Below are 14455 nucleotides of genomic sequence, written 5' to 3'. Positions count from 1 at the left end.
GGTCTTTCAACGGGGCCACAGCGCCACCATATGGCTCGCCTTGGAACTACAGCACTTCCTACTGGGGTCGCTTACTAACCAGGACGTTTTGTAATAATATTTGAAAAAATACAGATGAAAATGTAAATTCAGCAGATAAAAGGCTCACAAAATGAATTCAACGATTAAAAAAAAAAGTGTTTATTAAACACAAGAAATGCATTTTATTTCAGGCGCTTTTCAAGTCATCTCGTTTTAGAGGATTAAAAGAAAAGAAGAAACAGCCAACCTAACTAAACTATGAAATTAAAATGAGATCAATTATAAAGACTTGGTAAAAGATGTGTTTTGAGTGATACGAATGTGAAGAGAACGTCTGCATTTCTAATACTTCTCTACTTGAGGATATGAAAGCCCCCCCACAGAGCCTCAGAAGTCCTCATGATTAATAAAATAACCTTCCATCAAATTTCATGTACTTCTTTTCAAGCTCTGTGGTGCATGAAACACTTGAGCGCATTAGAAGTGAACCAATTTCAATTCAAACGCATATTTAAACAAAATCCATGACTCTGTGTTCATATTTGGATATTTTTTATTTTTTTGCTTTGTGTTGATTTGACTTGATAAAAACAACTAAGGTTAAATACAAAATGAAATTAGCATAACCGATGCTACCCAGAAAAAAAATCTGTATTCTGACATCTATAAAAAAAATAAAAAATAAAAAGTTAGAAAATCATAATTGTGAAAAGAAGAAAAAAAAAAAAAAAAGGCAAGACTCCCTCTCACTCAAAATGTGCCACTTGGACAATTTCAACATTAATTCCTCAAATATAAAGTCATGAAAATGATTTACAGTAAGTTAGTGCAGGCAGGTATCCTACAACTATCGCAGAATTTTCAAACGCGTCACGAAAAAAAAAAAATAGTACTTTTTTTGCTCACACATCCCCACCTACAAAGAAAATCTGGGTAGCGAAGTTTTTGGTTCATTTGTTCACAATATCAGACACATTGTTGTATCCAAACCATATAAATATACTATATAGGAACAAAAATAGACTAAAATTATTCCATACAAAAGGATTAATACCAAATAGAGGCTTGATAATAAAGTTCAATAATTTAAAATGGGGGGAAAAAGGAATACTTTCATACACATAATTCGCCCCTCACCCGTTTGAACAATTTGCTCTCTTTTTTTTCCTCTTCCCCCTTTTTTTTCTTGCTCAAAGCACTCGAGTCTCCATACAAAGCAAAGTCGGTCAAAGCTGCTAAATAAGTTAGTGTCGAGTTAACTATACATATTTACAGTTTACGTACAAAGGCGGGCGTATGGAAATATACACCATGTCGTCATTTCCACCAGGATACTTGCCGCCATTCTGAAATCTTGAAATGTGAAGAAGGGAAACGTCACGGGGTTGGTGAGGATAGTGGCGACACTCTCAGGGTGGAGATTGGGGGGGGTTAGGTGGTCATTCATTCCAGCAGCATGTCGGAGGAGCGTGTATGAGCGGGCCGGTCGGTAAACATGAGCGTCTCCGAGAGAAGACAGAGGTACGTGAGGAGGTTCCCCGCTTGCGCCCGTCAGTCCACGTCGCTGAGGTCGCTGACCGGCTCGTCCCGCACGATGCTCAGGTGATTCATGGCGCGGCTGAAGGCCACCTGCACCGCTTTACGGACGCCGGACGTGCGGCCTTCCATCATTTTGATCTTGTCGATGGTCTTGTCCGCGCCCAGGGGAACCATCTTGGATCTAGGAAGCCACTGCCTTTGGAAGAGAGACATTTTTTCAAATTCATTCTCAAGTGACATTTTGTAAGATGGAAACCCGTGAATGGTCGCTCACCAACTGCGCTTGGTGTCGAAGAAGAGCACGAGGTAGAGTTTCTCGTCGGATTTGTACTGCATTTGTTCTCCGATGCGGAGCACGTCCATGGGGGGCATGGGGATGGACACGCCGTTGTGTTGGCAGCCCACGCGCGGCATGTGGGGGTCGATGATCTACGCGGGGAAAAATACAAAATTTATTTAGTTCGGCGTCAACGTGCTCATGCAGCTCTTTAGTCTTGCTTGCAGTCTGGCATGCATCGGTCGAGTCGATGACCAACTGTTAAATTGCGCCCCCTAGAGGGCCAAGCGGTTAGGTGCAACTCAGCTCGATTCATTCCAATTACCGATAGCTTTTTAGAATTGCCCCAACCTGTGTGGCGCCAAGGTACATCTTTTAGAAAAATGTTGTGTTACAGATAGTTTGTCAAATTTTCTTTCCGGAGTAAAAAAAAAATATATATATATTCAAGTTATGATGTGTGTTATTTGGTCCAAAACACTCACCAAGGCAGGATAGGAGGGGTAGCCACTACATTTGGCCCAAACTAGCTTTAGGGGTTCCAGTGCAACTGTTGCAGCACTAGCGGGCATCCAAATATTGCTGTTGCCAACCTCTACGGAAGCGGGAACACAACACCAAACAGGATACAGGTGGGTTTTAAAAAAATGAAACACACACACATACACGGCAGAGGCACAGCAGGAGCACAGAGACGATCGGGGGCGGGAAATTCACATTACAGTTATTGCACTTCATCAGCCATGTTTTCTGTTCACTTAATGAGCCAAATGTGACTTTTTCCAATGGGGGGTGCGGATGTTGCCACGGCGACAGACAGATACCGGTCACTGCCAAGTGCCACAACAAGTTGGCTCTGGAAGCTATTGACAATTTGCAACCTTGTGTCGTCCTACTCGAACTTTTCTTTTTTTTTTTTTCAAACAGCCTGTCAACACGCTTGTATTTTAGTTCACATTAGATTTATTTTATATTTTGTTATATTTACTATATATTTTTATTTTATATATATCTGCCACAAATAGCAAAATATCAGGATGGCCTTCCGTAAAAATGATATAGAAAAATGAATAAGAATTTTTTTTTGTGTATCAACACGCAGTAGTAGGCAAACTTACCTGCGGCAATTCGTGCGGCTTTGGCAAAATTGCCATTTTCGATGCAGGCAATTAATTCATTCTTATCGTCCACGGTGTTTCTCCGCAACAAGGCCGGTTTGCCTTTCCCGCATTTTGGAAGACTGAGAACGGTGCTGGAGACACAAATAAAAACATTTAGAGGGGATTTTGTAAGATTGCTGACACGGCGAGCGAGGTTTACCCGGGACCTCCGGGTAGACTGCTGCATGAGGAAATGGACGACTCGGAGGCGCAGCGCCGTCGGGGCTCCGCGGGTCTGCTGGGCTGGCCGAGCTCATCCTCGGCCTCCAGGAAACCTCGCGACAGTCCTGAGAGGACGCAAAATGGGACGCGAGTTGCTAAAGCCATCGCAGGACGTGCGGTCGAGTCGTTTTGATCTTACCCATGTCGAGTCTTTTACCAGGAGACTCGCCATCCTCGCCGTGCTCGTCCTGGCCGTCGAGGTGCTTCCTCTTTTTGCTGTGGAGTAACGTCTCCAGCCTGGGAATCACCACCGACAGGAACGATTTGGACGCCAGCTGCGCGTCGCCGCCGTCCAGCTCCTCGTCGCTGTCTTCGTCCTGGTCGTCTCGCCCTCCGCCGTCCTCATGCGGACCGGCGGCTTTGGAATTACGAAAGAGTACGGCGCTCCGCCGAGCGACGGCGTCCGCCGGCTCGGCCAACGTGGAAGTGGCCACCACGCTAACGTCGCCGTCGAATAGAGGATCCGGGAGGGTGCGGCGGGAGTGGCCGTTGAGGAGCGGCGGGGACGGCGGCGGGTTTGGCGGCTCGCCGTCGTACGTCGCGCCCTCGCCGGGGGTTTTGCCCTCGCGATCCGGGGCGGCGTCGATGGGTTTGAGGGTCGGGGGTTCGGGGTTGGCGTCCGAGTGGATGAGAGGCGGAATGGCGTCGGAGGGCTCGAGTTTAGGCGGGAGAGACTTGTCTGCAGGGGGGGAAACAAAATAGTGACTGCATGTTTTTTGTTTTTTTTTATTATTATTTTATTTTAAATGATTTTATTATTATTATTATTATCTATTATTTATTATTATTATTATTATTACCTGATATAAATATTATTATTACTGATATAAATAAATAAATATATATGCATTTTAAAAAGTACAGCACAAAATACGCTGCATACCCTCGTCGTCCGGGAAATGTCCGTTTAACTTCCATTTCTCCTCTTTGGGCTGCACGACACCTCCCGCCGAAGGCGCCACAGAGGCCGAGCTGCTACTGCGGTTGCGGTTCCGGTGGTGGTGAGTGGAGGACTGGACCCGCGCCAGGCTCATGTCGCTGCGCACGTCATTGATGGTCTTTTTGAGCAGCTTGATGCGTTTGCTGCGCGACGGGCTGGACTTCATGGCGCAGGTCAGGTCTAACTTCTCCAGAAGTTGCTGCAGCTGCTTGTCCAGCGGCAAATGGCTGCGATTGGCCGACACTAGTAAGCGATCCACTGAGGAAGAAAAAAAAAAACTCTGTGTTACCGTGACGTGTATCAAATAGACTTGCACCGCTTTGTCGGGCTTTACCGTCCTCCCACGAAAAAGCCGACGTCTTCAATTGAGGGGCCTCGTCCAGATGCATCCCGCTCACCGCGTCAAAGCCGATCTTCTCGGCGTCCCGCCTCGCTTTCCGAATCACCGCCCCGCCCTGATCCCGGAGTCGAACTGCGGCCCGGTAGAAGTAGGTCTCCTTGGAGTTGTACTTCATGCAGTTATCCACAATGAGGTCAAAGTCCTCCTGGAAGCGCTGGAAGTCGCAGTACTTCTGGGCGTCGATGCGCTGGCGCATGGTGGAGAAGTCCATCGGGCGCTTGATGTGGTCCAGGTAGTCGGGCACCTCGTCCACGTCCACCGGCTGGGTGAAGATCCTGGCCTGGTCTTTGGACACCAGCTGGTCCAAGACGGCTCTGAGCAGGATGCTGAATGGCGTGAGCTTCATCTCCAGTAGACTCTCTTGCAACTTTAACTTTTGACAAAGAACCGAGAAACATTGTGATTTTCCACCCGGGAGCACTTTTTTTTTTCTTAATTACCTCCTCCCTCTTGAGTTTCTCCCTCTTGCGGATGAGCTCCAGCAACAACCGGGCCCTCTCGAGGTCGTGCCGGAGCCGGTGCCACTCCTTCAGCTGCTCCTTCAGCGCCCGCGTATCTTCCTCGGTCTGCTTCTGCAGGAAGAAGAAAAGGCCGATATTTGACAAGGCTTGACCAAAAAGTCCTCCTGACTGATGAACAAACCGGCTGCGCGTTTTTCTGGGATTGCGAGCTCGTCTGCAGACGTCGGATCAACGGGAGCCCGTTCCTGGATTGACGTTTGAGGGTCCAGTAATTTAGAACCAGCTCCACGAAGGCTTTCTTTTTCTGGACCGAGACTTGGTTCAGAATGGTTTGTAACCTGGCCATGGACATGAAAATAAATAAATAAAAGTTAGTGAAACAATAAAGTGAAGTTTGATTTGTTTGTTGATGTACTTTCCTGCCGTCTTGTGGACATTAGTGGTATTGCATGCTTTTTTTTTGCTTACTGTACATGAAATTTGTTGGACACAATACAGCGAACTAATCATCAATCTTTTGCGCAAAAACATGTTTGGAGTAAAAAAAATAAAATAAATTAACCTGTGAGAAGGAAACGTAGGCAGAGCAGGAGGAGACGGCGCCTCACTTTCAACATCAGCTTCCGGTTTCTTGCTCTTCCTCTTATGCTTGCCTTTGCACTGCCCGGCTCCTCTGCTTTTATCCGATCTGGCGCCGAGCCCATTCTTGGCTTTGGCCCGGTCGTATATGGTGAGCTTCCTCCTCACGCAGCCGTTGGGCGTGTGCGCGCCGCAGTAGGCGGTCTTCTTGAGCGAGACGGTGGGCTCGCCCGACTCGGTCAGGTCTTTGACGGGCTCAATCTTCATGAAGAGGCCGGCCTTTTGGGCGCAGCTGACGTGGAAGGCGGTGTAGCAGTTGGCTTTGTGGCACTGGATGCACGCCCCCACGCCCTTTTCTTTGCACAGGTAGCAGGTGAGCTTCCAGCGGGCCGGCGGGATGTGGCGCACGCCGTCGATGGGCTCGATGAAGGTGGCGTTGGAGAAGCCCACTTCGGGGACCCACAGGGCGCACACCACGTGGCCCCAGCGCCCGTCGTCCGTTTTTTTCACCGCGCCGCCCTCGCTGGGGCAGAGGACGCAGCGTGCGGGTTGCGCCGGCGACTGCAGGCAATGGCGGCAAAGCCACTGACCCTCGGGGACGTAGGGGACGCCGTAGCACTCCTGGTGCACGGCCACGTTGCAGGCGTCGCAGAAGAGGATGGCGTTGCTGTTGTGAGCCTCGCCGTCCATGCAGATGCAGCAGACCGTGTCCTCGTCCACCGACGCTTGCTTCTCGCTGCCTTTATCCAAGCCCTCTAGGTACAACTCCTTCTCAAAGCGGTCCACCAAGAACTCAAAGACGTTAAAAGACACCTGGCTGGCACCTTCGCTTCGCCGCTTTTCGTTGACCAAATCCAGCCAGGCGTAATCTTCCTCGTCCATGTCGTACTCCGTTTCCTCGTCCAGCTCCTCCTCTGTCTTCTCTTCGTATTTGTAGTAAGAAGACGGGCGTTTGGGAACTGCGGGCAGGTTGTACTCCACGGTTCGGAATTTTGCCTCCGGAAGTTTTGGACCGGGATTTGCAGCGACAGGATGGCCGCCGCCGCCGCCGCCGCCGCCGCCGCCTCCTTTGTGAGCAGCGAGGCCGAGCGCAGCCTTTCTCTTCTCCTGATTGTTTTTTAATCGGACCGACCTCAGCAGAACCTGCTGCTGCGGTTTATCGGCGTTCTCCTTGTTGTTGGCGCACTCCAGCATCTCCCGCAACACGGGGTCGCCGTCCGAAACCACGTCGAGGCGGTCGAAGACGCTGAGCCGATGGATGCGGCCGTCCAGTTCGAATTCCACCATTCGCTGCGCCTGGGCGTACGTCAGGATCTGTTTGTTGGGCGAGGGCTTGATGGGCGACGAAGGCCTCGGCGGAGCCGAGACTCGGTGGTTCCGGGCTTTCTTCTTCATCTCGCTGCTCCGTGTTTCTGCAAACACATTCGGCCACATGAGCATTAATAAACATTCAATGATGTGTTGCCACTTTACATAAGAAAACTTTTATTGGAAAACAAAAAACGGATTTTGTGAGAAATCTGTGACTGTTTAACAGAAAACACATTTGATATACTCCCAGGAAGCTGCTCCCATTCATGCAACAAAATAGTGTGTACTGACTCATGTGGCTCGGAAACATTGCAGTAGAGCAGAGTGTGTCTTTGATTGCAACACAAAGTTTTCTAAGTTAGAGTTGAGTAAGTGCGTAAAGCGATCGCACTGCAGCGGGAGGCGGACATAGATGGTTTGCACTTGCACAACAAACCTCGATAGTACAGTCAAATAATTTGAGATTCCAAAGTAGCAGAGCGGCTAACAATAACATTGACAAGCTAGCAGGCATTAGCACGAAGAGCTAACAAGCCTACTAAAAATGGAGTCAGGCGAAATAAAAGCCTTTTAGGTTGCAATGTTTGCACAAGTTTGCAAAGTAACGCTGCTGTGAGATGCATTTTGGAATAAAGTGAAGGACACGTACCTTTGCTTGTCAAACAGTTAGCTCGCCAGCAGCCAGCAATGGCGACACGGCCTGCTAAGTGGCTCTCTTCTGTACGCCGAGTTCTCATCCAATTCGGCGTTTGGATTCATATGCTAATGCAGGCTTGGCGCTTCGTTCCGTTCCGACGATCCCCTCCACGCTAGTTTTAGGTTTTAAAGGGTGATTCATAATCGAGCGAGCGATCGAGCCGGAGTGAAGAGCTGCAGAGAGCAGCAGCGGCGGCAGCCCGGGCGGCTCTTCCACCCCCCAACACAACAATGCATTTTCAGCAGACAACTCCCAGTGCACGCAACGCTCGACGCGTGACGCTGGAGGTCATGTTGGTAGCGAGTCGTATTTCACACAAAAGCCCCATCTGTCACGCGATCTTTTGACGACGCTACATACACACAGACACACAAAGCTAAACCCGACAACAAAGCGTCCAACAGGGGCAGCAAACGCGAGCCACCGCGGTGAGTTTACGTCCCATCGTACGCTGGGTCATTTGATTGATCGTTTCTCCCCCTAACACAAATAGGACACAAACATTTATTTCCAAACCAACCATTCTTGCAATCACGTTTTATTTAAAAAAAAATAACCCAATAAAAATAAACATATTCCACTTCGCGTCTACCCACGCATTGGTAATATGAAACCTAGATAGCGAATGCTCTTTAATTGACAGTGAACGCAGCACACGTTGAAGCGAACGAGCGAGAACCTCCTTGCAGGTCTTTAAATGACGTCAACGCCGTGCGTGGTCATATCCCACATAAAGATTCACAGTCAAAGTCACGCACAAGTGCTTCTAGAACAAAGTAGTGTCGTGCAATGACTGACCCATACATCACACTTCCCCTTTTGCCGTTCCGCTGACATCACGAAAACCTGTTCCTTCCGTCGGACGCTGTGTGGAGCTGCTTCGGCCCAACGTGCAGACAAAAGCAACAAAGTGAAGCCCCCCCTCCCCTGTCCGGTTCACTCCAATGTGTCAATGTTCGTGGGCCGAAACGGTGGGGCAGCACTTCACGGTAAGTCAGCAACCGGAGGCGAATCAATGCAAGAGTCCCGCCTCGGGAGCGTCGTTGGGGAGAGATCTGAGCTGGGTTGGGTTCAATTGGGGTCTGTCTCGCCGGGTTGAGCTACTTGGCTCCGATGGATGGCCTAGCTAGTGGCTAACTAGAGACTAGAGCAATCGTAGCGTGGTACCAAATAGTCGAGGTTGGTTTACGAATCCCTCAGAATCCCCATTGGAGTCAAACGGGAGTCTATTGTGCGTCATAACTCGGTCATAACATCGTTAATCGCCCGTTTGTTTTGGTGAGTGCATTAGCCTCAAAGCTAGCCGAGATAGCACCAGAATAGCCACCATGATGTTTACTGATAGTGTGTCGTTACTACTTGTTTATTACGAACGCGTTACATGTTATGAACAGCGCGTCGTTTGCATTTTGAGCACGACACCGTTATTATTTAAGATTGGAACCAAAGCTAATTAAATATAAGTTATCATCTAATGCTGTTATCCTTCCGGACTAGCACTTGAGTCAAACCCGGAAAAGCTTGTTTAATAGCACTTGCGAAATGCTTTGCCTTATGTAACTATTAATATTCACCCACTATTTAGAAACGCGATCAAAATAACAAAAATGTTGCAGCTTCAAAAGCAAAATTGACGTTTTATTTGGATGTATTTTGTATCAGGGCAGCGTAGTGACCTAGTGGATAGTCAGTGTGCTTCACAATTTTGAGGTTCGAATCTCATCACTTGCATGTTTTTTTTTTTCCCTTGCTTGCTGATGTTTTGTATCGGGTGCGTTGACTTATCGCCACATTTTAAAACCGGGGTCCCCAAAGTAACCGAATGAGTCGGCCGGGCATTAGAAGTGCTCATTCCGTTTTTGTTTTCTTTTTTTAGAAAATTCCACAAAGATGGCCGCCACTTGTCATGTTATAATTAAAGGTAATCCACACAGTAGTGAAAAGCATTGCACAATGTGTGTCATGTCCCCCAGCAGTTAAAGGTTGCACAAGAGCACAGGAAGTGCACAAGCGGATCGCCAACAGCGACTTGAAACTTAGTGTCAAATCTGATGTTCTTTGGAATTCTCTCCAGCCAAAAAGTGTCACGAGTCGAGTTGCAACTGAGCATGTAGACATTTGAGCTGCTATTCAAGTGTTATTACCTGTTGTCATATCTGTGCAGAGAATGGACTCTGACCTTGTTTGACTCTGTCTAGGTTGTGTGCGGCAAGGTGGAACGATTTGGGTCATAAATGGAGAGGGACAAGCTGGCACCCTGTGACCCGCACAGCCACGTCAAACTAACAACACCTCCCTGAGAACCGCCCGGCCAATGACGAGAAGCGATCCCATCTGACGAGGCCGACCTGATCGCAAGAGAGAAACCTTTGGGCTGCTGCCGCCATGGACAGGGAGGACGACGCGTCCGGCGTGGGCGACGATTCGCTCGACGGCTCCGTGGAAAAGAAACGAGAGGCGAAAGGGACCTGCCTGAAAATCGAGGGTCAGGACGGATACGTCTTTAAATCCTACAGCATGAAACCGCACCAGACCACGGAGGCAAAGTCGTCATGTTCGTCCAAAACACCGGAGAAAGCCCTTTCCCAATCAAGCCATCTTTCTTCTCAGGGTGATAAACAGTCGGAGTCCGACACGGATCCGGCCTCGCCGTCTCTTTCGAGCAAATGGCTCAGCGTGCACACGCGTGGAAATCCAGAGAATGAAAAATACGAGCCCGGTCAGCCTATCAAAGACGGAAGCCGGGACGCAAACGATTTAGAAGACGAAACGCAAGATTTTGAAAGACTGGCATTCGGTAACTCATTCGGCCCTTTTTTGAGTCGCGACGGCGACGACTATAATTTATTAAGCGGCTATACGAGCACCCTCTATGACGTGGCCATGGATGCCGTCACCCAGAGCCTCCTGGCGTCCGTGAGGAATCAAAGCAACCCGAGGAAAAAATCTCCCGCCTGGAATCATTTCTGTATCTCGCCCAGGGACAATACCAAAGCAATCTGTTTGTACTGCATGAAAGAATTTAGTCGGGGCAAGAACGAGAAAGACCTCAGCACCAGTTGTTTGATGAGGCACGTCCGAAGGGCTCACCCGACCATGCTTTACCAAGAGGGAGCAGACTCGGCCGCACCCAATCTGAATCCCCTCGCCTCCATCCCCCCTTCCCCGAACTCGCCAAAAAAACGGAGACTTGAACACATATCCCGGCTCGAAGAACACGTCGCCGTCCGCATCGTCGCTTGACAACTCCGACCTGTCGTCCAAAGAAGTGCTGTCCAAAGCGGAAGTGAAACCCGAGCCGCTCGCCGACTCCGTCTTTAACGTGCTTGAATCTTCACATTCCAGTGAGAACAACCTCGAGGAGATATCGGACGGAGGGCTTCCGAGCAACCCCAAAAACTCCAGTTCCCGTCGGAGATCGGCCGTGTGGAAACACTTCTACCTTTCGCCCGTGGACAGTTCCAAAGCCGTCTGCATCCACTGCATGAACGAATTCAGCCGAGGCAAGAACGGGAAAGATCTCGGGACGAGCTGTCTGATTCGTCACATGTGGAGGGCCCACAAAGAGGTGGTCATTGAGGAGAACGGATTGGGCAATCACATTCCTCCGCCCTACTCCAACCCGCCGCCACTCTTGTCCCGCGCGCTTTTACACGACCCGCTGGACATCAAAAAGGAATCGCCTCTTCTTCCGTCTTCGCCCGAAACCATTTTAGACGAGTTGCCGCAGACGGCGGTGGAAAGCGGCGAAATCAAAGACGAATCCGACGAGGCCATGCTCCTGAGCGAACGGGACCCCTCCCTCAATCTACCCTTCGGCGCTCACGGGGACGACACGCCCTCGACCTCCTCGCCGTGCGATCTCTCCGACGCTCCCGGCCATAATCAGAATCACGCGGTGTTTGAGCAAAACAAGAAAATCATGAAACGGGTCAAGTCGGAGGTATGGCAACATTTTATCGTGTCGCCGGTCGACCAGTTGAAGGCGCTGTGCCGCTACTGCCCGTGCGTCATCAGTCGGGGTAAACGAGGGGACTTTGGTACGAGCTGTCTCATGAGGCACCTCATGAGGCGCCACCCGGACGTCCTCCAGAACCAAAAAGTGGCCGACGACAAGGAGCCCGCCTCGCAACCTTTCGACACGGCAGCCAAAGCGAGCGAAAACCCCGGCGTCAGGAAAAAGCCCCAAAGCGTTTTCAGTAAGAAGACGTCCAAACTGTGGAACCATTTCTCCATTTCCCCCGCCGACCCCACCAAGGTGGTCTGTTTGCACTGTAGCCGCACTATTAGCAGAGGCAAAAAGACGACAAACCTCGGCACCAGCTGCCTCTTCAGGCACATGCAGAGGTTTCATGGACACTTTCTTGAAAGCAACAACGCTATCTCAGGTGACGCGCCGCCGTCTGCTGGAAAACACGTCAAGCGAGAACCCGCCGCAATGCCCGTTTACAAAAGGGAACAGAACCACGGGAGCTTTGAGCAACACCACCCGGTTGCCCAAAAAATCACCAAACTTATCGCTGAAATGCTTGCACTGGATCTTCAGCCGTCAGCCATGGTGGAGAACGTCGGACTGGGCAGACTTCTCGAGTACTTCCAGCCTCAGTATTGCCTACCGCCCTCTTCTTACTTCACCGGCACCGCCATACCGGAGATGTACGGAAAGGTTCGTGACGTCGTGCTGACGCATCTGAAAGAGGCCGAAGGAGGGGTCGTCCACTTCACCACCAGTATCTGGCTCAGTAGCCAAACAAAAGAATATTTGACCCTGACGGCCCACTGGGCCACGTACGAGTCCAGGGTCAGACCCCAGGGCCAGGACTTCCACTGTTCGGCTCTTCTCAGCGTCTCTCAGATAGACTGCGACCAAGATATGCACGTCATCCCCAAGCAGCTGGAGTATCTGTGGGATTCCTGGATCACGTCGGCGGGTCTGAAGAGGGGCTTCACCGTCACCGACAACGCCAGCATAAGGAACAATCTGGAAGACCACGGCCACGTCACCGTCCAGTGCTTTGCCCACACCATTGACCTCATTGTCAGCGAAGCCATAAAGAGTCAGAGGATGGTCCAGAACCTTCTGAGTATGGCTCGGAAGCTCTGCGAGCGCATTCACCGCTCGGCCAAGGCGAAGGAGAAGCTGGCCGAGCTCCAGAAGGACCACCGCTTACCCGAGAACCAACTCATTCAGGACATTCCCTCCAAGTGGAGGACTTCCCTCCTCATGCTGGAGCGGCTGGTGGAGCAACAGAAAGCCGTCGACGAGCTGTCGATCGAGTGCAATTTCAGGGAAATCATCAGCTGCGACCAGTGGGAGGTGATGCAGTCCGTGTGCAACGCGCTGAAACCTTTCGAGGTGGCCTACGGGGAAATCCGCAACCGCGCCGCCACTCTGGGACAAGTCATACCGCTCATTCACATCCTGAACAGAAAGATCGAGCTGCTCTTCGACGAGACGGTGGGCATCGACAACATGCTGAGATCTCTCAAAGAGGCCACGGTGTGCAGGATGTCGGCCACGCTCAACGACCCGCGCTTCACCTGGGCCACCATGCTGGACCCTCGATACAAGACGTCATTATTCACCGAAGAAGAGGCAGAGCAATGTAAGCAAGACCTGATCCAGGAGCTGGACCTGTTCTCTTCTACCTCGGCAGAAAACTCTCTGCTACTCAACGGGCGGGACGAGGCCCCGGCGTCGGACAAGGACAACATCTGGTCCCTGATGGCCGACTTGAGGCAAAAGGCCAAACACGAGGAAAAAGCAAAGTCCTCGGAGCTGGCCGTGCTGGAGTACCTCGAGGAGGACATACTCGATCAAAGCTGTGATCCGCTCGACTACTGGAACCTGAAAAAGTTCCTGTGGCCCGAGCTCGCCAAAGTCGCCGCCCGTTACGTGGGCTGCCCTCCCAGCATCGTGCCGGCCGAGGCGCTGTTCAGCACGGCCGGCGTCAATTGCGCCCCCAACCATCCGAGGCCCGTGCTGGAAAACATGGAGGGTCTGCTCTTTCTCAAGGTTAACCTCCCGCTCATTTTTTTCCAATACTGATGAAGCATTCACTTGAAAAGAAAAGAAAAAAAAATCTTAAGGACCAACAAACATAGCTGTGAATTGTGTGATGTACAGTCTCATGCATACACTGATTTTCTTTCAATGCTGCAGCCAGGGGGGCGGGGTTAGTTCTATTATGTGTGTACTACTGTTTGAACACTGACGAAGTTTTCAATGAAAAGTCTCAGCGAGAGTTGAATCAGGGAGGGAGGGGTTTTTCTAGTTGTTAGGGGTTGAGTGTTTTGTGTTTTTTGTTTCCTCTGCTCTCTCCTTGTGCCTTATCCAAATCTACTTCAGGTCAAAATGCTGTAAATATCACGTTTGCGCGATCCACGTCAGGTTTGCTGTTAAATATTCTCGATTTACCGATGCGGAGTTTTCTCGAGGAAAACGCGGCCCAAAAAGCTGTGACTGAAAGATGTTTTAAGTTAATGTTATTTAATTTTCATTGTGAAATTGTGGCTCACGACACTGTCGTTTAGAGATTGACTTTTTTTTTTTTTAATGAGACTGTAAGATATTGCTGTTTTTACAGAATTGAGAAGTTTGGAATATACAGTTTGTCTCGTAAAGCACAATGTCGGTTTATGTTCAGGGGATTAATTTATGGGTTGGAGAAAAATAATGTTCTGTACATTTTTATAAGAATTTATTTACTTGATTTGATAAATGTTGAGCATTGAAACTGGAAACATGCAAATGTTGCAGCCATTTGTAAATAAAGGTTTTCCTTACGTCACACGGGTGCATTTGATTTTCTTCTCGGGTTGGAAATTAGAAGTTTTTATGAATACGT

The 14455-nt window shown here is 49.8% G+C and overlaps 2 protein-coding genes across 3 annotated transcripts; one reads left to right on the top strand and one right to left on the bottom strand.

Moving 5' to 3' along the window:
* Positions 1–1179: 1179 nt before the first annotated feature.
* Positions 1180–8299, bottom strand: brd1a (bromodomain containing 1a). Of its 2 annotated transcripts, XM_037242587.1 has the most exons (12): positions 7560–8299; positions 5583–7011; positions 5202–5358; positions 5000–5131; positions 4494–4932; positions 4103–4417; positions 3359–3898; positions 3158–3284; positions 2956–3089; positions 2323–2432; positions 1835–1989; positions 1180–1756 (listed from the first exon to the last, which is right to left on the bottom strand). In XM_037242587.1, exons 1-12 carry the CDS (start codon positions 7645–7647, stop codon positions 1573–1575), a joined length of 3810 nt encoding a protein of 1269 aa, XP_037098482.1. In that variant the 5' UTR covers positions 7648–8299; the 3' UTR covers positions 1180–1572. The 2 variants fall into 2 exon arrangements, with proteins under 2 accessions (XP_037098482.1, XP_037098483.1); XM_037242588.1 differs by lacking the exon at positions 2323–2432.
* A 151-nt stretch (positions 8300–8450) lies between these two features.
* Positions 8451–14398, top strand: zbed4 (zinc finger, BED-type containing 4). Its single transcript, XM_037242591.1, is given in 3 exon segments — positions 8451–8596; positions 9806–10787; positions 10789–14398. Coding segments are annotated over 2 exon segments (3663 nt in total). The 5' UTR covers positions 8451–8596; positions 9806–9992; the 3' UTR covers positions 13657–14398.
* Positions 14399–14455: the final 57 nt, after the last annotated feature.

This window comes from Syngnathus acus, chromosome 23, assembly GCF_901709675.1.
Source record: "Syngnathus acus chromosome 23, fSynAcu1.2, whole genome shotgun sequence".
In the NCBI taxonomy this organism is placed as follows: domain Eukaryota; kingdom Metazoa; phylum Chordata; class Actinopteri; order Syngnathiformes; family Syngnathidae; genus Syngnathus; species Syngnathus acus.
This window is presented reverse-complemented; position numbering and strand designations above follow the sequence as displayed.

Excerpts from the sequence above, each read along its gene's own strand:
- brd1a (XM_037242587.1), bottom strand. The coding sequence starts at position 7,647 with ATGAGAACTCGGCGTACAGAAGAGAGCCACTTAGCAGGCCGTGTCGCC. Across the intron at positions 5,359-5,582 it reads CCTACGTTTCCTTCTCACAG|GTTACAAACCATTCTGAACC; the intron begins GTTAATTTATTT and ends GTCCATGGCCAG. Across the intron at positions 2,433-2,955 it reads AGCCGCACGAATTGCCGCAG|AGGTTGGCAACAGCAATATT; the intron begins GTAAGTTTGCCT and ends CCGCTTCCGTAG.